This window comes from Carassius gibelio, chromosome B5 (assembly GCF_023724105.1).
Source record: "Carassius gibelio isolate Cgi1373 ecotype wild population from Czech Republic chromosome B5, carGib1.2-hapl.c, whole genome shotgun sequence".
Lineage (NCBI taxonomy): Eukaryota > Metazoa > Chordata > Actinopteri > Cypriniformes > Cyprinidae > Carassius > Carassius gibelio.
Genome location: NC_068400.1, coordinates 11,992,251 through 12,019,631, shown reverse-complemented (window position 1 = coordinate 12,019,631; position 27,381 = coordinate 11,992,251). Strand labels below are relative to the sequence as shown.

At 38.4% G+C, this 27,381-nt stretch overlaps 2 protein-coding genes across 2 annotated transcripts in view; both read right to left on the bottom strand.

Moving 5' to 3' along the window:
* Window positions 1-7,254, bottom strand: part of ddr2l (discoidin domain receptor family, member 2, like) — a 32,583-nt gene extending 25,329 nt beyond the window's left edge. Inside the window, exon 1 of the mRNA XM_052556618.1 lies at window positions 7,068-7,254. The gene's annotated coding sequence lies outside the window, so the exon portion shown is untranslated. The remainder of the gene's footprint in view (window positions 1-7,067) is intronic.
* Window positions 7,255-16,772: 9,518 nt separating this feature from the next.
* The window catches only part of ier3 (immediate early response 3), a 308,099-nt gene continuing 297,490 nt past the window's right edge, over window positions 16,773-27,381 (bottom strand). The window contains exon 2 of the mRNA XM_052555838.1: window positions 16,773-17,878. Coding sequence (XP_052411798.1) covers window positions 17,227-17,841 — 615 coding nt within the window. The 5' untranslated portion in view covers window positions 17,842-17,878 and the 3' untranslated portion in view covers window positions 16,773-17,226. The remainder of the gene's footprint in view (window positions 17,879-27,381) is intronic.

Here is a 27,381-nt window from a genome sequence, read left to right as displayed (position 1 = left end):
GCTGAAATCTCTTTATTTTTGAGCATGGAAAGAAGCTATAGGAAAGAAGAAAACAACAACTAATATGGCAAGGAAACATAGACTGTATAGATTCCTGTTGATATGTTTCTGAATGTATTGTCTGATAAATGTATTATGAATGCAATGTAAGTTGTTTTGGATAAAACTGTCTACCAAATGCATAAAATAAAATTAACAACAGTCTGTAAAGTAAATACAACTCTGCAATTAAAAGTCAAATATCTCAGTTTGTATGAATAAAATGGTTTGTCAAATGCATAATAATAAAAAAAAAAAATACAATACAATAAAATAAATGCAAGAATAGCTGTCCTTGCATTGATGCTCTTTTGGTATGTAAAAGTAACTTATCACGATAGTAAAGAATCAGCAGCTCAGTTTCTCACATTTAAATGTGAAAGATTGAAGTGACCCACTTTGTAAATAAAGGACTAGTGTTTTTCCATTGTATAACTACTGCTATTGCTGCTTGTAAATGAGTAACTTAGACTTGTTAGTGTGCTATGTTCAATACCATTCAAAAGTTTACATTTCACAAAGAAATTATAAAATAAATACAGTAAAAACAGATTTTGTCACGGTAGGGTTTAGATGAAACACAAAGAGAGGGTGGATCCAAGTGCAGGTAAGGGATTTATTTAAACGGAAGGGTAAATACAAAATAAACAGTCATGAGAGACAAACAAAAACCAAAAGAGGGAACCGGATGAAACGGGGAACTCAGAAGAACAAGAAGGTAGAGGAAGTCTCGGGGAACGAGAGCATGAGACACAAAGGGTAAGGACTCCATGAAGACAACAGAGAAAGACAGCTCTATATAGGGAAACTAATGACAGAGTATTGTCAACACCTGTGCGATTCTAATTGGAGTGCAATTACTGTGAAGACACAACCAGACTAGCGGAATTAAAGTGCCTATGGTGAAGTGCCTAAGGGGAAGTGAGCTCATTAGGGAACACCCAGGAAAACAAAGACTGGCAGCGTGACATTACCCCCTCCCTACGGAGCAGCTACCAGATGCTCCACCTAAACCCAGGAAAACCCCAACAGAAAAAGAGGCAGGAGGGAGGTGGAACGGCGGCGGACCAGGGGGAGGGACGGAGGAACAGAAAACAGGGACAGGAGCAACCAGGAGGAATGGAAAGGTGCAACACAAAACAAGGAGTCCAGGAGGGAGGCGGACAGGTGGAGGCTCAGGGGGAGGGAAGGAGGGCCAGACTAAACTAAAAGGAACAGACAGAAACAGAACTCAAACAACACAAAACATAAGTCCATGAAGGGCATGTTGAGGCGTCCACCAGGACGGAGCAGATGACCACCACATCTTTGTGGTCGAGGCCGGAGTCCACCAGGGCGGAGCGGAAGACCACCACGGCCTTGTGGTCGAGGCCGGAGTCCACCAGGGCGGAGCAGAAGACCACCACGTCCTCATGGTCACCGCCGGAGTCCCCCAGAGCGGAGCGGACGACCACCACGTCCTCGTGGTCACCGCCCGAGTCCCCCAGGGTGGAGCGGACGACCACCACGTCCTCGTGGTCACCGCCAGAGTCCCCCAGGGCGGAGTAGAAGACCACCACGGCCTTGTGGTCACCGCCTCGGGAACTGTATCAGGCACCGCCTCTGGAACAGCCTCGGGCACCGCCTCGGGAACTGTATCGGGCACCGCCTCGGGAACAGCATCGTGCACCGCCTCGGGAACTGCCTCGGGCACCGCCTCGGGAACAGCGTCGGGCACCGCCTCGGGAACAGCATCGGGCACCGCCTCGGGAACTGCATCGGGCACCGCCTCGGGAACTGCATCGGGCACCGCCTCGGGAACAGCCTCGGGTACCGCCTCGGGAACTGTATCGGGCACCGCCTCGGGAACAGCATCGTGCACCGCCTCGGGAACTGCCTCGGGCACCGCCTCGGGAACTGCCTCGGGCACCGCCTCGGGAACTGCATCGAGCACCGCCTCGGGAACTGCATCGGGCACCGCCTCGGGAACAGCGTCGGGCACCGCCTCGGGAACTGCATCGGGCACCGCCTCGGGAACAACATCGAGCACCGCCTCGGGAACAACATCGAGCACCGCCTCGGGAACTGCATCGGGCACCCCATCGAGCACCGCCTCGGGAACCGCATCGAGCACCGCCTCGGGAACTGCATCGGGCACCGCCTCGGGAACAGCATCGGGAACCGCATCGGGCACCGCCTCGGGAACAACATCGAGCACCGCCTCGGGAACTGCATCGGGCACCGCCTCGGGAACAGCGTCGGGCACCGCCTCGGGAACAGCATCGGGCACCGCCTCGGGAACAGCATCGGGCACCGCCTCGGGAACAGCATCGGGCACCGCCTCGGGAACAGCATCGGGCACCGCCTCGGGAACTGCATCGGGCACCGCCTCGGGAACAGCCTCGGGTACCGCCTCGGGAACTGTATCGGGCACCGCCTCGGGAACAGCATCGTGCACCGCCTCGGGAACTGCCTCGGGCACCGCCTCGGGAACAGCCTCGGCCTCCGGAGCAGCAGCGGGCACCGCATCGGGAACGACCTCGGCCACCGCCCCGGCCTCCGGAACAGCAACGGGAACCGCATCGGGAACGGCCTCGGCCACCGCCTCGGCCTCCGGAACAGCAGCGGGCACCGCCTCGGCCTCCGGAACAGTAGCGGGCATCGCATCGGGAACGGCCTCGGCCACCGCCTCGGCCTCCGGAACAGCAACGGGAACCGCATCGGGAACGGCCTCGGCCACCGCCTCGGCCTCCGGAACAGCAGCGGGCACCGCCTCGGCCTCCAGAACCGCAGCGGGCACCGCATCGGGAACAGCCTCAGCCACCGCCTCCGAAACAGCAGCGGGCACCGCATCGGGAATGGCCTCATGGAAGGCAGCGGCCCGCTCGGGAACGTTCTCCGGGTCCTGAGGAACAGTAGCTGCCTGTCTCCTCCTCCGCCCTCTACGATGGAGAGTCGGTGGCGTTGAGTCGGCCATCTTGTGCTGTGGTGCTGGGCTGGCAGCCATCCTGGGCTGTGGCGCTAGGCTGGCGGCCATCTTGGGCTGTGGCGCTAGGCTGGCGGCCATCCTGGGCTGTGTCGCTAGGTTGGCGGCCATCTTGGGCTGTGGCGCTAGGCTGGCGGCCATCTTGGGCTGTGGCGCTAGGCTGGCAGCCCCCTTGGGCTGTGGCGCTAGGCTGGCGGCCATCTTAGGCTGTGGCGCCAGGCTGGCGGCCATCTTGTGCTGTGGGGCTGAGTTGGCAGCAATCTTGTGCTGTGGCGCTGAGCTGGCGGCCATCTTGTGCTGTGGCGCTGAGCTGGCGGCCATTTGGTGCCGCTGTACAGGACTGGCGGCCATCTGGTACCACGGCGCTGGCTCAGCCGATCTGCATTTCCCCTCTCCCCTCGGGAACTCTTGGGGAAATGGCCGCCCCCATCCGAATCTCGGATCGATGGGAGGCCACAGTGGCGATCGCTGCCGGACCTCCTCTCGACCGCTTGCTCCGGAGCGACCTCCCCTGGTCCCCCGGAACACCACTAGGCGAGAGCCCTCAAAACCATTACGCTTGCTGGCTGATGAGTACATGGCAGCAGACATACCGCTGGATCCTTGATGATGGAGTCCTTCTGTCACGGTAGGGTTTAGATGAAACACAAAGAGAGGGTGGATCCAAGTGCAGGTAAGGGATTTATTTAAACGAAAGGGTAAATACAAAATAAACAGTCATGAGAGACAAACAAAAACCAAAAGAGGGAACCGGATGAAACGGGGAACTCAGAAGAACAAGAAGGTAGAGGAAGTCTCGGGGAACGAGAGCATGAGACACAAAGGGTAAGGACTCCATGAAGACAACAGAGAAAAACAGCTCTATATAGGGAAACTAATGACAGAGTATTGTCAACACCTGTGCGATTCTAATTGGAGTGCAATTACTGTGAAGACACAACCAGACTAGCGGAATTAAAGTGCCTATGGTGAAGTGCCTAAGGGGAAGTGAGCTCATTAGGGAACACCCAGGAAAACAAAGACTGGCAGCGTGACAGATTTAAAATAACGGTTTCCTATTTAAATATGTAAAAATGTAATTTCTTGACTTTACAGCATCATTATTAGAAATAGAAAGTTACATTAGAGGTTAAATAGAGGCCGACCGATATATCATTTTGCCGATATAAGCCTCTTGCCGATATATATCGGTATCGGCGAACATACTGCCGATATGAATTTTTTTTTTTTTTACAGAACATACATAATGCAGGTAAAATGCTTGAAGTGGTGCAATTACTTAGTTTGTTCATATGATCCAATGTTTGCTACTGTTGACCTGGATGAAACGCTTTAACCTGTTAACTTCAACTTTACTGTTCAGTGCACTGATGTCAGATCTATTTTGGATAGTAAAGTTTATTTTTAAATTGTTAAATGCCCTGCCTCTATTACTCTGTCACGTCTTTATAAGTGTTTGGTTACCACATTTAAGTGATCATTAGCAAAAAATGTGTTTATGTGTATATATTCGGTTTATGTATATACTGTATTCTATATATAGTACCTATCAAATCTTTGGACACACTAATGGGAAAGCGTCCAAAAGTTTGACTGCTACTGTAATCATAATCATTCAAAGCAGCAATTAATCTTTCAGAGTCCACTTGTGTTATTCTGTTTGCTTAAGATGCCCCCCCCCCACACATGTTATCTTGAGGGTTTCTATATATATATATATATATATATATATATATATATATAGGCCTACTATTATATTTATATATAGAACCTGAAATTAAAATGGACAGAACAGGTATTTGCAAAACTTACACATTTTCAAGACAAGATTAACAGCATCATCTGTTTTTATTTCTGAGAAATCACTCATGTCAGAACTAAATTGTAAATAATGAGCTTTACTTGCATTCTCTGTCCATTATTTTATGCTGGTCATTATTGTATAAGGCTTCGCTGTAATTCATCCCATGTGATACTTACAGTAAATATCACTCAATCTTTTTCTTTAAATTCATATTGCCTCTATAACAAACACATAATCTCTTTCAACCCCATTATGACATTTCTCTGTTGACCTCAAAATGGCTTCAGCAATCGTACTGTTGCTGATTCTGTCAAGCGTTACGGTCTGCAGTAACTTTCAGAGATAAGCGTTGAACAGAGAGCCTGATAATCACTCACAGACAGAATCGAGAACTGCGAGCATGAGAAAATTTATTAGAATTTACGCTCAAGGCATTTTTCATTTGTTAGGCAACATCTGACCTCTGCTTTGGCATACAACACTTTCTTGCATCACAGGAGAAAGAAAAATAGCACACAGGAAAGCACAGAGGAAATCGCTGTTATAGCCAGCTTTATGAAGATTAAACTCAGAGATGATTTTCACTAACCTGTCAACAGGTGGATTTAATGAATTTCAAAGACATTTCCCTTTTCAAAGAAGCAAACTTTCAATCTATCAACCTAAAAATCAATAAGCAATGGGAGTGATTCAAGGAGATGTAGCAGTTTTTGTAAGTCTTTGGTGAATGCTTCTAATACACTGCAGTTAAAGTTCAACCTAAATATAACTTGCTGAAAATGTACTCATCCCCAGGCCATCCAAAGGTGTAGGTGCGTTTGTTTCATCATCAGATCAGATTTAGATAAATTTAGCACAATATTGTTGCTCAACATTGTATCCTCTGCAGTGAATGGGTGCCGTCAGAATGAGAGTTCAAAGTGATGTTATGCTAAATTTCTCCAAATCCATTCCAATAATAAAAAACAACAACAACTCATCTACGTATTGAATGGCTTGTGGGGGAGCACATTTTCAGCAAATGTTCATTTTTGGGGGAACTTTCTTTAATGATTAAGTTTTTATATAGACAGAGAGAGAGAGAGAGAGAACAGTGGAGCTAGTTCAACAGCACTTTAAAGAAAATGTTGTTACAATGGGAACACGGCACAATTATAAAAGACAAAACAATTTATGAAGCATTAAACATCATAAAAAATTAACAAGTAAAAAAGTAACCTTTTAAAATAAGATAACTTGTATAAAATCACAGCTGATATGTGAAAACAACAAATGGCCAATTGAAAAAAAAGCCATAGTCCTAAGAACACTGTTTAACCTTCCAGTTGAAATCTAACTTCATTCTTATATAGTTGTTTCTTGCCTGCAGGTCTTCAGTCATCACGTGGTATGACTAGTACTAAAATTAATTTCTCTACTTTAAATATTTTCATAATGTTTTGATTAAAAAAAAGCTATTAATTAAAACCTATTCTTAGTATCCAAGGTAAAATTGTATCAATATCAGTAAAATAGCACACTGAAATCAAACTCAATCTATCAGAAGTTAGGATTTATGAATCACGGATATGTCGGAAAGATTCGATTCTCAGTTCAATGAGTTGATCCGAATTAACGTAATCGAAATAGCATAATTTCCAGTCAGAGAATGCGGATAGATCACTCGATAAACGCTCGGATTGATGCAGTCCGATTCGCGAAAGAATCGTTCAGACCGGTTAGTGAAAATGATTCGTTGAATCGGACATCATTCGTACATTATCCATGATATAAAACATTAAAAATAATAATAATAAAAAAAATAGCGGTAGTAAAGCAGTTCTTGAAAGTAAAAGTATGACATGCGCACTACGGCCTGATTTATAAAGCAGCTGATGACAATAAGACAAATAAAATCACAAAACAGCAACTTTAACAGACAGAAACAAACTCTTCACGGCAATAAAGTGAAATAACAGCGAAAAAACACTTAGCAATTCTATCGATTTGTTATGTGAATGATACTGTCAGTGTATTAAAACTTTTTCAAACAATCGCCTGTAAAGAAAAGTGAATAAACTGATGTCTAACAAAAGCGTCCAAAGTTGACAAAACAAAGTTTCCAACATCTGTGAATCACCTCGAGTTAATAAGCAGCACACATCTGATCTGTCTGAACGCAAGATTGTTTCTCAATCGCAACAAAGAGCTCCGAAAAACCAACAACTTCAGTTTGTCTTCAGAGACTTCACTATCTTTCGCTTCCAACGGGTGAAATACCTGTTTTCGGGATCCTGACAGTCGTTTATCCCACCGAAGTCAACGCGCCATTACAGACGTCGAGGCATTGTGTTCAGGAGTTTATGTTCTTCAACACTGTGACAATGCATCGGAAGATCTGCTGCAGGAGAAGAAAAAAAGAACGGTCCAATGTGATTTTTACATCACATCCCTCTTCCGGCCGCGTGAAGAAGGGAGCAATGGATGTAACGCCGATAACTCTAGGATAGCTACGTTATATGTAGCCTATTATTTCCTATATATCATTTATAAATACATAAGATAAATATATATTTTTAGACGCATTTTAAAATATGAATTCTATTCTATTCTATTCTATTCTATTCTATTCTATTCTATTCTATTAAATGTGACCCTGGACCACAAAACATAAGTAGTAAAAGTAGGCTTATAGAAACAGCCAGAAGTACATTGTATGGGTCATTTTTTTTTATTTTTCTGTTACATCAAAAAGCATTAGGATATTAAATAAAGATCACATTAATGGTTAGAGGGTTGGACTCCCAATCGAAGGGTTGTGGGTTGTAGTCTCGGGCCGGACGGAATTGTGGGTGGGGGGAGTGCATGAACAGCTCTCTCTCCACCTTCAATAACACGACTAAGGTGCCCTTGAGCAAGGCATCGAACCCGCAACTGCTCCCCGGGTGCCGCAGCATAAATGGCTGCCCACTGCTCCGGGTGTGTGCTCACAGTGTGTGTGTGTGTGTGTGTGTTCACTGCTCTGTGTGTGTGCATTTCGGATGGGTTAAATGCAGAGCACAAATTCTGAGTATGGGTCACCATACTTGGCTGAATGTCACTTCACTTTCACTTATATATACATACATGTGTGTGTGCTGATGTGTACTGATTATATTTATATATTGTCCCATCCTAATATACAATAATACAATACATCAAAGGAAAACTTATTTATTCATGGAAAGCTTATTTATATCATAAATCTCAATCTTTCAAAAAATTTTTTACCCCTTATGGCTGTTTTTATGGCCCAGGGTCACATATTATATTATATTATATTATATTATATTATATTATATTATATTATATTATATTATATTATATTATATTATATTATATTATATTATATTATATTATATTATAAATAAATTGACAAGCCAAATATGAAAAAGATGTCCTCTTTAAAGATAAAAATAAAAACATAAATTTATGGCATGAATTATGCTAGATGTTTGTAGTAAACACTAACTTTTTGTAAAATCTGCTGTAAAACAAAATATATAGGGAAGACTGTGGCAAGATTTGAGTCCAAAGTCCAATCAAATAAATCTCTGATTTATCAAAGATTAGGTTTATTAATTTATTTCAAATTTATATAATTTTATTTAATTGGGTTTTACTATTTTATAGTATTAATATTTATTATTTAATTTTAAATACCTCCAAATCTTTCATTCAGACAGCTCCCGCTGTAGTTGCTCATGTTGTGCATCAGAGGGCAGCACAGACTCATGCTTCTGTCTCTCTGACAGCTGTTAAGCCTCTTGTGGGCAGAAGCTGTTTCGCACATTCCTGGACAGACGTCTCCAGAATGTTAGCATTTAGTGAGGGGTGATGCAAGACCCAACAGCGCTTACTGGCAGTCTGTGGAAGCACACAGGATTGCCTGGAAAGTGTCAACAAGACTATTTATTATGACTATTATTATTAAAACGTATTAGCTTTTGATCCATTAATACACTATTATTTAGGTTAGAACAACCTCATTTATTTATTTTTTTTATCAGTTATTACACATAAATAAGAGTTCTAATGGTTAAAAAAAAACTAAACATACATTTCCAGACATTCATCGAGTTGTCATGTGTTTACAGTGTTTTCACACACTTATGAAACACCAGTTTAAATCATTTCATTCAAACTTATTTCGGTTTGAAAACCCTTATTTAATTTATTGGATTTAATTTCCACATAAATAACAGTTCTGGTTCAATCAGTTGCTCAGATAATGTGGAATGTGTTGCATGTTTCATATTGATATGATAAAGCCAGCTGGTCATTATAGTAAAAATAAAAGAATGATACAAGAAAAAAAGTTTTCTGTATGAATATGCTGTAGACTCCATTAGTGCTCACGGACATTCATTGAGATGACCTCTTCATCCTCAAAGCAAAACGGCCTTGGCTGGATGAGCGTTACGTGACGTGAAAGTGATGAAGCATTTGGGAAAGGCCTCTCTTAAACAACAACGCTGGAGTGATGTAACATGATTTCCTCTCCTCTGCTGGCCACGTGAAGGAGAGAGAGAGAGGAAGTGAACACTCGGACAGAGCTGTGATGACACAGGAGAAAACACTGAGTGTTGATCTGGGAGGGAGAGTCTGGAAAACACATTGAGGCTTGTGCAGGGATTCTTCACTTTTCTGAAACATTTCCTTAAATTCACTATATCAAATGATTTGTGAGTTTTTCAATGAAATGAAGGGCTTTTGCATTTGGAAAGGTGATTTCTAGAGCAAATGTTTGCATTGACAAATACACCATAAGATTTGATTACAAAAAGCTGTTAAACATTAAAAAAATTATTGACCAGGAAAACAAACCAATTGTTGGGCATCTATCTATCTATCAAAAACACTTTGAATATCTGTGTATGATATGTGCTATAAAATAAATATGCCTTGCACTGCATTTCTAAATGGATAAAAATGGCCTTTTTCTCTAAATTGAATAAAAATAATAAAAATAAAAAATAATAATAATTATGGACATATTTTTTTTAAATCCTGTTTTAATTAAAAATATTATTGAAATTTGATTGATCAAGTAAACATCAACGAAAATAATTTTATGATGGACATTTTTTTATTTATATATTAATAGACATGTCTACTGACATGTACAGTAAATGCTGATTTCTTTTTAAATATCTAGTATGTTTACACTCAAAATGTATTAACATAAGTCAAACACTCGGCTGATTATCACAATACCTTTGTTTATATCTGATTTTATAACAGTTTATGAACATATTTTGCCACCGTGGCCCAGTTATAATAGAAAGTTATGATAGGTGTGATTTTGTAAGAGCACTTTTGCAAAAAAGGGGAGGAGATGCAGGTAAAATTCCTGACAGGTATGAGCAACAAAGTTTCTACTGCTAGTTTAGTTTGCAACATTTATGGTAAACTCCCTACTTATGCTTCATTCTTCTGAAGAAACGAATAAAACAAGATCACATTCACCCTATATGTAGTCTGACATTATCACTCCTCCACCAGACACCTGGGATTCATTATTTCAGTGATCTACAGCTCATGGCCTGACTTCTTTACTAATCAGACTGTTGGTTTTTTAGGATCGAGACGAGATATGATAAGTGTGGTTTTAGAGACTGTGAAACAAGCTCAAGGTAAAGGTCTTTTACTCTCAAAAAACAGTTTTCAGTGATTTTCTCATATGATTTGTTTCCACCGTTTTGACAACAGAAGTTTTAAGAGACATTTATGCCTACAGTAGATCAGTTTCTGGGTTACTTTGTTACTTTTTTATCGTTAAGCAGTCAAAAACTCTCATTTACATGAAAAGGACTCATTTTGAAATAATAATTTATGGATTGATGATATTTAATTGTATGGATCTATTAATGTTTTCAAAAATATATCATAAATGCAATTTAGACAAGACAATGATTTTTTTTATATACTTATGTTTATTTGAAAATTAAAATGTATAATTTAAATTATGATATGGGATGTAAAGTAAAAATATTATAGATGGCAAAGACTATAATAATAATAATAATAATAATAATAATAATAAAAGGGATAGCAATAATTATTAATAATATTACACATAATTTAATAAATAATAAAATAAACTGTCAAGGTCAGTGTGATGTAACATGTAGGGACCCACTTGAAATCTTGTGACAACAAGACCATTATATCATACAGGAAATGACATCACATATCATCACAATATGGGTTTTCTGTGACATCCTTACTTTTGTAATTGCACTTTTGTTTCACTTTTTTTTTTTGGTTCCATACGACGAGTATGACGAATAAAAACCTTTTTAAAGTCATCAAAGTGACTACTATGACGCTATTACATAATGATCTTTGTTGTGTTGTTATGTTAGAGTCCCATAGCAACAGTCATGACTGACCCATGAGCATTGGATCTGTTATCAGATGTACATTTTGTAATGGATGAGAGTGTTAAGGGTGTATGAGGTGAGGAGGTTTCCTCTGCCACCCACTCCTAGATGCCATTCTGTCTTTCTGTAGCTGTCTCTCCAGCACACAGTCTCAGAACGCTACTGGTTCAGGCATGTCCCTACAGACTCATTCATCCCTATGTAATACCTGCTAGTTCATACCAGCCCAGGGAAACATTCCGGTAGGATTTAGACATCTGCCAAACCGGTTTAATCCTGCCCTGCCTTCAGATGATGGAGGAGCCTTTCACGTGAGATGTTATAAGTGTAATAAATCAAGGAAAAACCCAGAAAATCCAAGCTGCCACCTATCAACCATCCCAGAACAGACTAGCACCCACCTAGAACATCTTAGTAACTATCCGAGAACACCGTGGCAACCATAGCATCGTGGCCGTGAATTCTGTGCATGCAGACAAACAAATGCAGACAGAAAATCTAGGCTTGTGGATCTGTCTTATAATGTATCTTTTTGCATATATATATATATATATATAGAAGGTGCACAATGTCATTCACACAAATACTAAACATCATCATGACAGCATTTACATTTTACCACTTAGCAGATGCTTTTACCCAAAGTGACGTACAGCAGAAGCAATCAAACTCAAGTCATTATTAATAAAGTAGGTCGAATAGAAATAGCTAGTTTTAGAAGGTCACGTTTTTATAATAAATAAAAGAAAACAAGTAGATAGAATAGAAACAGAATAGAGACTGCTTGTGTTAGAGGGTCAGTTTTTTAAACAAATAAATAGAAAGCATGTAGATATAGTAGAGATAGAATAGAGAGAGCTAATGTTAGAGGGTCATGGTTTTATTACAAATAAAGTAAAACAAGTAGATAGACTGGAAATAGAATATAGAGAGCTAGTGTTAGACGGTCAAGTTATTATTATTCTTTTAAATAATGAATAATAAAAAAGTAGATAGAATGGAGCATCTGAGGGTCAAGTTTTTTATAATAAAAAAAACAGATAGAAATAGTGTTAAAGGGGCAAGATCTTTCATATATATATATATATATATATATATATATATATATATATATACAGGTCCTTCTCAAAAAAATAGCATATTGTGATAAAAGTTCATTATTTTCCATAATGTAATGATAAAAATTAAACTCTCATATATTTTAGATTCATTGCACACCAACTGAAATATTGCAGGTCTTTTATTGTTTTAATACTGATGATTTTGGCCTGCCAACTCTCCTGACCTGAACCCCATAAAGAATCTGAGGGATATTGTGAAGAGAAAGTTGAGAGACGCAAGACCCAACACTCTGGATGAGCTTAAGGCCGCTATCGAAGCATCCTGGGCCTCCATAACACCTCAGCAGTGCCACAGGCTGATTGATTCCATGCCATGCCGCATTGAAGCAGTCATTTCTGCAAAAGGATTCCCGACCAAGTATTGAGTGCATAACTGAACATAATTATTTGAAGGTTGACTTTTTTTGTATTAAAACACTTTTCTTTTATTGGTCGGATGAAATATGCTAATTTTTTTAGATAGGAATTTTGGGTTTTCATGAGCTGAATGCCAAAATCATCAGTATTAAAATAATAAAAGACCTGCAATATTTCAGTTACATTACGGAAAATAATGAACTTTTATCACAATATGCTAATTTTTTGAGAAGGACCTGTATGTATATTTATAATAAATGAAATAAAACAAGTAGATAGAAAAGAAATAGAATAGAAAGTACAGTGTGTGTGTGTGGGAGAGAGAAAGAGAGTGACAGTGAATGAAAGCATGACAGAAATTCTCTCACACACCTTTCATTTCAGTCTTTATTCTACACCTGAAACTCAGGTTGTGGTTTTGCCTTTAGCCTCAGTGGTTTTACAACTGTGACACAAAGGATTATGAAACCTTACGCAACACTGCGTAGCTCTGATTACATCAGTCTCCTTCCTGTCCTCCTTTGATTAAAATGACTTATTCATATGCAATTTTGGGACTCACCCCATTCTGCATTTGCTGTGTCATAGATGTCATTCATCCGGAATGATTTCAATCATTCAGTTCACAGCATACTCAGATTCCTTCCCATCACCTTCCTTTCTAAACCTTATCATTTCCTTAAAGTTTCTTATTCTTTACATTTCTTATATGTTATATCAGCTCACATGTGCTACTCCAGAATTACAGTAACATTACTCTGCATTCCGACCGTTCCATTAGCATGAAGCAATATTCTCATTCTTCACCTTAATTAGCCATCTTCAGACATCATGGTCATTTCAGTGATACCATACATACAGCACAAGTACATGCATGTAAAAAACACCAAACACCAAATAATGCATTGACAGCACAGTTCACACAGCAGTGATTTCAGGACAAACTGAATACTGCTGATGCTGAGTAATAGGATTGCTAGTCAAAAAGCTTCAAAAGTTTGTGATCAGTAAGATTAGTGTTTTTAAAAGAAGTCTCTTATGCTCACAAAGGATGCATTTATTTCATCACAAATACTTTAAAAACCAAAACATTTTAAATAATGAATTTAATATGTTTTAAAATATAATTTATTCCTGTTATGCAAAGCTGAATTTTCAGCAACCTTACTCCAGTCTTTATATCACATGATCCTTCAGAAATCATTCTGATCTACTGATTTGCTGATTTTATTATTATCAATGTAACAGAAATTGTGATATATATTCGGTCATGCTTTTCCAAACTTCTGACTGATACTGTATATTGCTTTCATTATTTATTTAACTATGATGGTTACAGGTTCTGTTAAGGTGACTAGTTGCATGAAATGTGTGTGTGTGTGTGTTTTAAAGATGTATACTTATATTTAAATATCAAGTACACCCTTTTATGCAAAGCAACTTAAATTGCTTTCAAGGGTTAACTGGGAACCAAACCCACACCAGCAGCAGGCTTTCGCACCGGAAGAACTTTTTCATAATTCCTAGAACTTTTTACATGTTTACACCGCATGATAGTAGTAATAATAATAACTACAACAACAAAAGTTAAATTAGCTTCTAATTCAGAGTCTTCAACAGTTATTTTTCTATAGGAACTGTCAACGACATATGTGTATACTGTTTGCCAAATACATACAAAACGCCATGTTAAAATATTTATTTTTTATTTATTTATTTGTTATAATTTTACTCAATTCCTAGAATTACACGGTGTGAAAGCTTGTTATCTGAGATAAGTCTGCCTGGGAGGTTTATTCACTCTGTAATAATGGATTTATTAGTGTGAATGATGATATATATATATATATATTGTATTATAATTAAACTAACCATTTACTGAGAATAACTGATTAAAACTGTTCTGCAGTGCACTTTTAAAATGAAGGTTCAAAAGGTTTTGCAGAGAGGCCATGGAAGAAACATTGTAGGTTCTTCAAATAACCTTTTAGTGAACAATTCTTAAAAGAACCTGAAGAACATTTTTTACCCTATAGAACCTTTTTACACTATATAGAACCTTTTGTGGAATGGAAAGAGGTACTTCATGCAACATAGATGTCAATAAAGAACCTTTATTTTTAAGCCAACATGATAAACCATTCTGACTTAAAACATTTAATGTGATTATAGCATTCTCATCAAAAAGGATCGATTTTTGCACATGAGATTTATGAGATTGTATTTTGCTAAAATGCTTCAACATTCACATTCAGGAACATGATTTATATAGCATGTTGTCAGGTTTTGTTCAAGGTATCTCTCAAGCTCATGCTAAGGTCTGATCAGACTAACCGGAAATGACACTTTGGTACAGAGTTGAGGCCAAACACGTGCAGGTTCTTTTAATAGAGTCACCTCTGGCCTTTCTGCAGTGTTGTGTGTGAGCATACAGGTACGTGTCAATGTACAGTTTGGACTTTTTGTATAGTCGGTCTTTGATCAAGCCCCAACAGGCCGGACACACCTTGGCCACGGGAGGAATTCTCCTTTTCTCTTCTTTTCTCACACGATATCTTTTTTCATGTTTTTAGCTCTCGGTTTCAGGGCTTCATTTATGTGACTCACTGCTCTGGAATGCAAGCTCACAGACACATACAAAGAGAGACTGCAGGGATGAAAGGACAAAACCAGGAACACCTGGAGGTTTGCGTGCACGGGGAGAGTGTGTGTTTGGTTTGGGGGAGTCCAAATGTTAACCATAACATCTATTTCTATTTGTGGCTGTGGAAAGTAAATGGTTTTTTATGCGTGCTGGAGAGGAAGTGCATCTGGGAATCTCCCACAAGACTTCCGTGTGGGCTGCTGGCCACAGTTTCCGCCAGGATCATACATCTGTAAACACAAATATGACAGATGAGAGTCTGTATATGTGTTTGTGTGTCTGAAAACACATCAGAGAGGATTTCTGAGGATTGAGATCAATAGTCATTCTGATGGGCACAGGATGTGTAAGAAAACTGTTTAAAACAATAACTACCAAAAACATAATTTAGTTTTATTAGTTAAACCTTATTAAGCAACTTTAAAACAATATGAAAGTATTGCAGGCAAAATACAGTATGCACTATTGCAAATTTGATACGCAAACGTAAATGCAAAAAGCAGAGCACTTATTTTATAGATTCTCTCATAATAATACCATATTAGATTATAGTAAATACATATTAACAAAAATATAAAAGATAAGATATACATTTTAATAGGAAATGTAAAATGATTAATTTGCAGTAGTGACATATCCTATAGATTTAAATTAAGTTACAATCACACACACACACACACACACACACACATCATCTTACTTTCAATGATTTTTGATGAGCTGGTCATTCCCCTAATTGACCTTTTATCCTAATATCCATCGCCAAATGAAAGTATGATGCATTAGCTTGAAAAAGCAATGTATTTTCCAGTAATATGCCGTTTTTTTAAGAATGTGTCAGTGTGGTTTGGTTAATGATACACTCAATGAGTTAGTTCAAAGAGTTATTTAGGCATGATCTTTTAAAATAATGTTCATTAGTGTAACCGAAAGAAGCCCGAGTGATTCAGTCAAATCTGGTGTTTTCTTAAAGTGATCTGCATGGCAAAACATTCTGCAGTGTGTTTTCTGAATAGAGCCATGTAATGAAAGTGAAGAATGACACAAAACATTATTATGCTATTATTGCAACTTTATTCATTATATGAACATTATTATACTGTACCTCACACATTTTCACCTTTCTAATGCTCATAATAATTATTACTAGTGTTAATATTATGATGATTTTCTCTTAAACTCTAACAAACAACTCAAAGAGTAATTAGAAAGGCATTTATGTTCCAATATTTCAATCAAACCCACAAACAATATTTTTAAAGAACCATATCAGCATGCATGCATAACACATGAAATGCTAAAATATGTTTTTTTTTTGTTTTTTTTTTTTTGTATTGAACTTTTAGATGTGGTACTGAGAAATCACAGTATTATGAACCAAGTTTGTGAGACCAGAGCTCATTCTAATAATATTAAAGGAAGACAATGAAAAAGTATATACGAGTTGTAAATGCAAATGTCAGTTTATTTTCACAAGACAATAGGAAATAAATAAGCAAATAACAATAAATAAATAACATTAAATAAATAGCTACAACAAATATTTCTTCATGTTACACATAGAAAATCTTCAATGTGAGATTCAAGTATTTCTGCGCGTGGCAGAGTTCAGCAACACAAATGGTCACTGCGACACCCTCATGAGTTCAGACGTACAACAGGTCTACTTGTGAGACTACACTTCAAGTGAAACATTTTCAAGTAGCCGTTCAAGTTTCATTCCATTATAATATTCAAGTCCATTGGATGTCTCCTCAGCTTGTGTTTTCCATCACTTCATCTTCCGCTCATCAAGTTCTCCAGGCACATCTTGGGTGCCACGGGAGCCTGTTTTTCTTCTCCAAGAAGGTTCAGTGAACTTGATTAGTCATCAACCTTGATTCTGAGTTCATTCAGTTCTCTGCGCCAAGTCTATGGTACACTGGGTAGAGAAGGGCCACCACGTATCCATTCCTCCTGCTCTGCTGGTAGAGAGTGTTGATGTCCTCCTCCAAGCTTGAGCTCGGGCATGTAGTGTTCAGACGCCAGGAACTCTCCTTCTGCTCCTCGCTGCTAGACATCATGCTGAAGTCCTCAGGACAGCTGCCCATCATTTGTCTGGCTTGCTCTTCAGCAGACTGGAAGGGGAGGACATTGTAGGAAGTAGCATCGGTGAAGGTCGGTGCTTCACTCTGCGTGGTCTCGACGGATCCCTCCTCGGTGTAGATCTGCATGAAGACCACCAGGCACAGGACGAGCAGCCAGCGCTTGGCGGGGCTCTTCTCGGCCGGGGGGAGATATTTGCGTACTTTGGAGGGGTACATGACGCGCGTGTTCCTCTTGCGCGGGCGCACCGGGGCTCCGCGCTGAGGGAACGCCGGCTGCTGCGGCTCCGGGATCCGCTCGAAGGTGAAGATCTCCGGCTGGGTGTTGCGCGTCATCACGGGTCTGAAATTAAACTGCGACTGCGGCTGGAAGAAAGTGTTTGTCGGTAGCGAGAACACCAGGCTGTCTGATCTGCTGTACATGGTCGGTTCAGGTCAGTTTCAATATGCGTCAGTTGCTCTGTGTCTCCTGCTTCTCTAAAGTGACTTCTCTAACTTGAGCGTGAGGTTTATATGTTTTGCTTTAAAAGAGACGCCCATAAGAGAAGCCACACCTTCGGGCGAGACGGAGACGGAAAAATACATGGTTTTTGCCAGAAATTCCAACGTTTTACATGAATATACGAGCTCATCGAGTGTCAGTAGTGTGCTTGATTTCAGATAGCTCAAATCAAATAAAAAAGGTTAGATAAAAGAAAAAAGATACATTTGTCAAATTATATTTTCAGTTTAAAAACCAAAAACCATTAGATTTTAATTTATTTAATTTATTTTTTTTATTTACTAGGCTAATAGCCAATAGGCTTATAAAAAACAAGCGGCCCAAGTTGCTTATTCGACAAGTAAAAATCGCACCCTAAACATCTAATCGATGTCTAGTCATCGAAATATTAAAAAATCCTGTTGAAAACCATATGAATATAGGTTATAATGTCAGGAAAACGGTTTTGCGAAAATTAAACATAGCCTATTTCAAACCAACAAACAAACAAATAAACATATAAACAAATAAACAAATAAATAGGCTAGATAAAAAATTGGGACACGACCTTTTCTTTCTTTCTTTCTTTTAAACATACACATTTCTGTCTTTTAGGCCACATTAAGTAAATAAATCAAAATTATTTTTCATTTGAAAACATGTTCATCAGGTGTATCCAATACAAAAGGTGTATTCAATTGCATTTCTAATGTAAATTAATAGAGCATCACATCACTGACCTAAATACACACAGTTTAATATGAACAGTTTACTTGATATGACAAATTTAGATGTTACAATATTCATATTTCAGTTGATTGATCTAATTTTGGATTAGTCTAGGCCAATTTAATTCCACATAAATTAAATAAAATTGTATTTAATTGATAAATTGATTAGTGTATTAACAGTTGTGAATAATGATTTACTGTAATTTGTGACTTGCTTGTATTCATTTGTAAAATTGACAAGCAAATTCTGAGTGAAAATTGTTTCAAAGTAAATCCTACATCATTTCTTTTCAGTGACTCAAACTCTACTCAATGTGCCTGGATAGGCAGTTTATTATTTGATGTGTTCTGAGGAATTTTCAACACACAGCTTGAAGGCATCGTTTTCACAGTAACATTCTTGATGTGATTATGGGGCAGTAAATTAAACTGAACATAAAACTACGAGTTTGGCAAATGCTTTTTTTCATTAAAATTGCATCACCTAATTTATGTTTTTAATTTTTATTTTATTTTCTCACTGTTCTCTTGTTTCCCACATAGCTACTGATTACAGCCGTAACATGCAACAGTATGAGATTTCCCAAGCCTTATCTTAGATTGGAGAGAGAAAAAATGTTTTCGGTCAAGCACCCACTGTGTAGATTAGTCTAGAACTTCCTTAGGAAAACTTCAAAGAAGAAACGTCTGAAATGTGAGTTATGTTGTTGGTTGAGCTGGAAAAAAACAGAATTGCGGGGGTGTAATCTCAGAATTGAGAGAAAAAAAAAGTTAAAATTACCTGGATGTAAACTCAGAATTTTAGATAAATGTTCACGATTCTGAAAAAAGTCAGAACAGTTTTTTTCTGAACTTGCAGCAGACAGCTAGTTGGTTAGCAAGTGGGTCACTTGAGATGCACTGCACCATGAAATGTTGTACATTTTTATTAGGATTCCTTGTGCTAGTGTTTGGCGTCATATCGACGGATTCCCCTGTGTACCTTTCATCAGCTTCAGGATATGAATGAACTTATTCTGTCCAATCAGAGGGCAGCACCTTCATGTCTCACCCTCTGTGTTCTTTGGGGAATGTCTGCTCCAGGTGAAACATCAAGCATGGCATGTTTACTTTAGGAAGGGCCTTGCGGGCTTTGCGTCACCTTACTACAATTAACCCTCAAGGTATGAGAGCGAATATGCCAATGGGTGTGAGAGTCGAGCTGTATGACTTATGGTTTCAGTGGTGAGAGGCATTGTAGCTCGGCATGCAGTGAATTTAACATTGCGCTCTTTCAAGTAGCCTAGCCTATCTGAGCTTAATCATGCATAAAACTATTGTGCTATCACTAAACTAAAAGTTATCACTAAACTATGGAAGTACGATTTTAAACTATTTTAAGTACGATAAAGAAAATCTCTTTATCTTGTAATTCTGGCATTTTCCTCACAATTCTACATTTCAATGTCAGAATTCGGACTTCGCTTTTCTCAATTCTGTGAACAAAAGAACTGCGAGATATACAGGTGCATCTCAATAAATTAGAATGTTGTGGAAAAGTTAATTTATTTCAGCAATTCAACTCAAATTGTGAAACTTGTGTATTAAATAAATTAAATGCACACGGACTCAAGTAGTTTAAGTCTTTGGTTCTTTTAATTGTGATGATTTTGGCTCACATTTAACAAAAACCCACCAATTCACCATCTCAACAAATTAGAATACTTCATAAGACAAATAAAAAAACTTTTTTTTTTATTTTTTCTTCTGGAAAGTATGTTTATTTACTGTACATGTACTAAATTCATGGTTTTGCATCTTTTCTTCCACACTTTTTCCTTCCACTCAACCTTCTGTTAACATGCTTAGATACAGCAATCACATTTAATTTATTTAATACACGAGTTTCCCAATTTGAGTTGAATTACTAAAATAAATGAACTTTTCCATGACATTCCAATTTATTGAGATGTACCTGTAATGTCAAATCTGTGAGACAGGAAAAAAAGGGTCATAATTGCAAGATAAAGCTGTGGGATATAAAGTTGTAAATAACTTTCATTTATTTCTTATTCCGTGGAAGTAAAAAAGGCATTTATGAGAGCGAGATGTAAACCCGGCTCAGTTAAACGTTCTCTGAACAACGGTCTGACAAGGTTCTCTCTAAGTCATGAACAAAAGACCACAAGAACATTTATTCAGTGTTATATTTAATAAAGGTATCAAAATGTTAGCATAAAACATACTTATACATTGTTGGAATGTTTTTTTTTTCTTGTAAAATTTTTCAGTTGGACGTTAATCTAACGTTTTTCTTTTTAAAATGTAACGTCCCAGTAGGTTTGCAAAATTCTAAAATAGAATGTTTCCTTTAATGTTCCCATAACTATAAACATTTTAAAAACTGGACGTTTTGAATGGTCAGAGAACATTGAGAAGTAATGTTTACACAACCTAATACGAACATTAGCAAAACATACTTAGAACATAGGCTGTTTTGGGTTATTTGAATTATTTGGGCTATCATAGGACCACAGAACTCAGGGAAATAAGTCATAAATGCGAGATATAAACTTTCAAGTCACAATTAGCTTAATTCATTCATTCATTTATCATAGGGCTCCCACACTAAACTGCACCAGCCAGTGTGAACTAATGCAGACTTAACTGGAGCTCTGAGTTTAATCTGGTGTGACTGTACAGTGTAGATTCTCAGTAACAGAAGGGAACAGTTCTCATGAGCATGTTTGACTGAGCTTGTGTTTTTGCGAAGGCAACAGATGCAACTTGACAGGCAGAACAGTGAGCATCTGAGTTCTTGGTTTGTTAGTGAGATGTGGGTCATTGTTAGCTTTTATTCCTCATTACACTGAGTCCTTCATGTCAAGTGCCTACGTGCTGATTGTCTCGACAGCTGAACGTCATTTATCAGCAGTGCCGCTCATTAAAGACAGGGGGCGGACTGCTTCACCTTCACATACAGTAGCTTCTTGTATTGTTGTAACAGTGTGCCTTAATTACTTCTTCATTCAGTTTAATTCATACTCATTTTAGTGCATTGCATATAGTTTGATTAGGGTAGAATCTGGAACTGGATCTCACAAAAACATGTTCCTTTTCACGCCAAAATAATTATAAAAAAAAAAAAAAAAAAAAAAAACATAAAAAAATATTATTATAAAAATAAATCACAATCATGATGCAAAAATATTATTATAAATTATAAAAAGCTTATTCTAATATTTAATATCACTAAATACTATTCAGTTTTTCATGCATGATAATGTTAAAATAAATGTGAAGAAGTCTTAATGGTCCAAAAGAGAAGCTTACATTTGCTTACATTTGCAAAATATAAATACAATGTGATATAAATATAAATTTGCTAAATAAACATTTCTTAAACGTGCAAAATATAATTTCTGTCTTTCTTTTTATTTATTTATTTATATCTGTTATCTTTTAAGATGACAGACATCACAACAGGTTTCATGATATTCCATATAAAATATAATTTTAGCATATCAGTGCCAAAGAGCATGAAATTGACAAAGGAACACACAATGAAATGCTTCTGGAGTCTTAAAATAGATCAATTTATTATTGACGTGTGTCTGTTTATAGGCTGGAATGCTTCCTCATTGTTTCGGAAGACAATGTCTCAATTCAGTTGTCAAAGAAGGCGTGAGAACTCTGTGTGTCTGACACACGTGGCGTCATATGGATTAAGGCATCTCATGTGTCTAAAACATCTAAATATTTGACCTCCAATTAACCATCAGCAAGTCTGCAATTTTACAAGAGGGTGGATCAAGCACTTACGCATTTGGCTAAAAAAGCTTTATTCACAGGGACTGACAGTGCTTTCAGGTTACTCATTTTTGTGTTTTGTATGAGAATTAAACCTGTGACGTTTGCAATGCGGTACTCTAACAGCTAGGTTGCAGGGTCACTTTCAACTCAGCTGACAAGTCAACAGGCTTTAAGTCACACCGACCTCTTCAGAAGTGCATTGCTTACCTTCAGACGTCACGATTGGTCTCTTTTGAAATCTTCATATGTTTTAAATTCAAATCAAATTCTTTGTAAAGAAATGAACGATACCTTCAGGAACCAGACTGATGCACTCTGTAGCAATCATTATAATTTGGGATGAACCAAATGACTAACGATCGCAAAGAAATCACTGCAATCAGATTTTGTTACTCTGTGACAGATTTTTGAAATCAATGCAAACAAAGCAGGTGTACAACACAAGTAGATGTAATGCATCACACCTGCTCTGTAGGAGAGATGACAAAACTTCATGGGAAAGCATGAAGTCATTGCTGTTCAAGACTTCCTTCTTAGCTGTAATGATTGCTAAAACACACATACACAACTGTAAAGAGCCAAAGGGGTTTTCTGTCAGCCTCAGCAGGTGTTACACTTTGTCATTCATTTTAGACAGGTGTTTGTCTCATGGTGTTTGTCACAATGAAGTAATGATGACTGGTGGGTTTCAGGCAGTGTAATGACACAGTGACAGTCATTATCATTAGCAGAGAATCACATTAGCTCAGACATTGGAATGGCAGATAGATTTAATGGGAAACTTGTCATTAAAATACAAGTATATCTTTCATCACAGATGCCCGACGGAGGTCAGATAATGTGTGTTTACAGAAGATAGAAAGACAAAGCTTGTGTGTGTACGTGTTGGAGTTTCATTTCTGATGAGATTGTTTGATTGAGATGAGATATTATGTGGCACGATTGTGTGAAACTAGCTGCTAGTCAAAGTGCAGTCAGCCATCAACGTCACATTCACCTGCCAGCAGGTAGATCATATCACACTACATTGATATCAGTGCTAAGGCTGTGTTTGGTGTTAAAAAAATGTAAAAGATGTGCGCCTTGATTTCAGTTGTTCAGAGTTGATTTGTATAGACGTGTCTGTAAACAACAAAATTGTTTGTATAAACATGTCTGAACAGTGTGTTATTCTTTTATTGGATGTTAAGATTTATTTGTCTTTTCCATCTTCAGAATTTTCTGCAGTTATAATAGCTCTAACACAAATTCATTAATTACATTAGATTATCTTTATTGATTCACCCCAAAATTTACACAACAGATAGATAGATGCACAATATAAACTCTATATTAACCTATTATAGTTGACACAAAAAGTTTATTAACGTTGAAGTCTTTGATTTGTTTATATACATTTTTGATTTTCTTGTGGACCTCATGGGTTATTTTACTTTTAATAAATGCACATCTAGTAAGCATTTCTTGTTTTCATTTGTCTTTTGAATATTAATATATTAAAATAAAACTGTTTTAATCTTATTCTGTTATATAGTTTTCTTCTCCATCATTTTCTGCAGTTTATTTACAACAGAATTTAATTTATTTTTCTTTACTGCTTAAATGTACATAATCATTAGATAAACTTTATTGTGTGTGTGTGTGTGTGTATAGATGTGTGTATGTGTTTATATATATGAATGTATGTATATATTTATTTATTATTTTGTTTTCATGTTTTCTTTTGTTGCTTTTCAAGTAATTTGAAGATTAATTGAGCACTCACAAAGAAAAAGTTCACAGACAAAGATGTAATTACATATTTATTTGATTAATGATGCATATCATTGCTGGTATGTGGTCTTTGTAACAATTACACAGTGATTTATAAGCAGACAAATGAGGACTCAACACATCCAGATGGAGCACATGCATTTAAGATAAAAACATCTTTTTTTTTTTACCCATTATTAATGTATCCCCTGGAAACACATTCAATCACACACATAGTATTGCACATATTTTACAGTCAATGACAGAAGCATTCCCAGACACACACACACAAATGTTTTTCACTCTGTGATTCACCACTTTCCCCCACACTATGTGACGTGCGTGCATATCAGGTTACAGTCAGAGCCTCGACCCCAGTGTGGCGCTTCACTAAATTCAGGAAATTCAGTCCAGTCCAGCCCAGGCGAGTTCATTCAGTCACGCTGCTTGTTTCTGCAGAAGGGCCCCTTCTTTTTCCCCCGTGTGTGTGTGAGCATCTGCACACATTCTTGTGGCCAAGTACGGCTGGAAACGCTCACTCAGCGAATAGACTAACCCATGCAGCCCACCGTCCGAGCGTCCTGTACAGATCAGCATGCGTGTATGCATTCACATACTGCTGTTATACATTTGGCACTGGTCTCAGAAACAGCTCCTCATTTCCCAGTACAAGTTGCATGACTGTTCGATTCCCCAGCATTGAGCCAAGTCTGCTTCTGAAGGCGGCTGGCTGAAGGGAATCTCCTCAAGCGTCGAGCCTTGATCGTCTTGGACCTGCGGTCGGTCTGGGACACCCTGAGTGTCGCAGAGCCCTTCTTCCATGTAGATTTGGAGAAAAAGCAGAGCAGAAAGCAAAAGCAGCCAGCGTCTGGCAGGATCTGACTCCTCTTTTGGCATGATCTTCCTCAGGCCAGGAGGGTAAAGGACCCGTCGAGCACGAGGTCTGTGGGGTCTGGAGGGTTTTGAGGGGATGGAAGGCGACGATAGTGGTGGCTTTTCTCCATCTCTAAACCTTCTCAGACAAGAATGAGGATGTTTTGTGCATGCAGAGCACATCTTTTTTGATATTCTGTTCTTGTTTTTCTTGAAAATCTTCTGACTCTTTGTCCTAATTTTCTCAGCTTACTCTCAATTTTTGCCGTCTAGTCTTTCTTCACAGCTTATTTCATTTCTCCTTTTTATAGATGCACTCAGCATGGGTGTAACCTGCACACCTGAGGCTTCTAGGCCCGCCTTGTGTGCGCTTGATTGGTTCCTTAGGTTATTTTTAGAGATGCACATGTCTGTTTACCTTTGCCACCTCCTCTCAACCGTTGATAGAAAAGCCCTCATGCTCTGCGACATGCCTTGCATACTTGCTAATTTTAAGTTTTATGTGTTGCAACCGTTAACAGTTTAAGCATGTCGCTTCAGATGCTGATTAAGATCACAATATACTCAAATATTTTTGTGGCTTTTCAAATAAGTGTGTTTCCAGGAACGCCTTGGTTTGGTACTCTGAGGGAACAAACATAATCTATACACACTGTCTCAACAATTCTCATGTTTTCAGTAAACGTTAGAGGCTCTGCATCTGCTTTTTACACAATCATGATGGAAGTTGAGCAGTGTAGCAAACACAACATGTGTACCTTGTCCGAGCCAAAATGAACTGTGCTGTGGCCCACCTCTTCCAACTCAGGCCAGGGCCGGCTAAACAAACCGTGAGCAATCACGCTCACCGCAACCGAGCCCAACCGAACCGTGCCCTGGCCAAACCACGTCTGAGCATGGCATGGAGTGCTCACACTAGTCAAATGAACCAGGCTTTGGGGGTATAACTGCCATACATATTGTTTTGTAATATTTGTTTAATCTATTCATGAATATTGAGTGTTATTAACTAGGAACTAAAGTACAATTGCATTGCACACTGACACTCTTTTACCGTGCAACAGGAAAATAATATACATTTGGTGAAAAGTTATTGTCCGTGTGTGAATATAAGAGTTACTAGTGTTTGAGCAAAGAAGTAAAGATGTGTTTCTTTTTTGTTTTTTGAATCTGGTATTTTAATGTGAACTCATTCGCTCTTGGTTATATGCGGCCAGCGAGGTATGTGTATTACGTTTGTATTTCCAGAGTGTATTTATATTTACTTCTTTAAGGTTTATGTGAACGTGTTTCTTTTACATTGTCATACTGTAGTTTGACGGTGGAATTCAATAAATTCAATTCAATAAATCCATCAGTAACCAGAACCACGGTCTCGTTTATTTCCTGGAGGGAGTGATAGGGGGTCAAACTTGTTTGGGCCCGTTTCTTAATGCCTTATGTGAGTACACTGTTCGTTTTCATTTATACTTCTGTGTCGTCCGTGTCGACGTGCAGTATACATGCAAACTGCTAGTCTGCAGTGTCCACGGACATGTTGCTTTGTTTTATTTTAAGTGCAAAAAACTAATACGGGGGGAGGGGTACTAGCAGACCAATCACAGCCCTTGCGGTCCGCATAGATTTGATGTGCTGTGACATTTTTGGAGAGCTGTACACCAGGCTACAGCGTTGCCTGCATGTACTATGCACAACCAATGGTGTAGTTTCAATGCAGAAGCATGAATCAGCCTTGAGATTAGCTAGTGTGAGTACACGCTTATTTTCACACATCCCAAACACATGAGTCTCTACCCTCCCGCCCCTGCACTCGCCCATTCAGTGTTGTCCCGCATGTCCCGGGATAGTGCAGGTCTCTACTCGGAAGGTGCCTGTTGTAATGCTAGGATTGATGCTCTGGACTCTGGGAATAACTCGTTTTTCAATAACAACCTATAAAATATTTTCTATAAAAATATCAGTGCCCTTGAAGAGGCAAATAGCTTTGGTTTTATATAAAATTTGTATATTTGTATATTGTATATTTTATATAAAATGAATGAAATGAATACTGCTGTAAAAAAAAGCACCTTATTAGTTTTAAGTGTTTGCAAACCAAATCTTACTGCACTTTTGTCCATATAGCAGTACTTTTAGTGCACAAAACTCTACTTTTGAATTCATTATTGAATTTTGTGCATAACAATGTGATTAATCATGATTAATCACAGAAAATTAATTGTGATTAAAAAATGTAATCCTATACTGTATATAGCCTATATATATACACCTGTGTGTGTGAATAAATATATAAAACATAAAAATGTATATATAAATTATAATAATAATAATAAA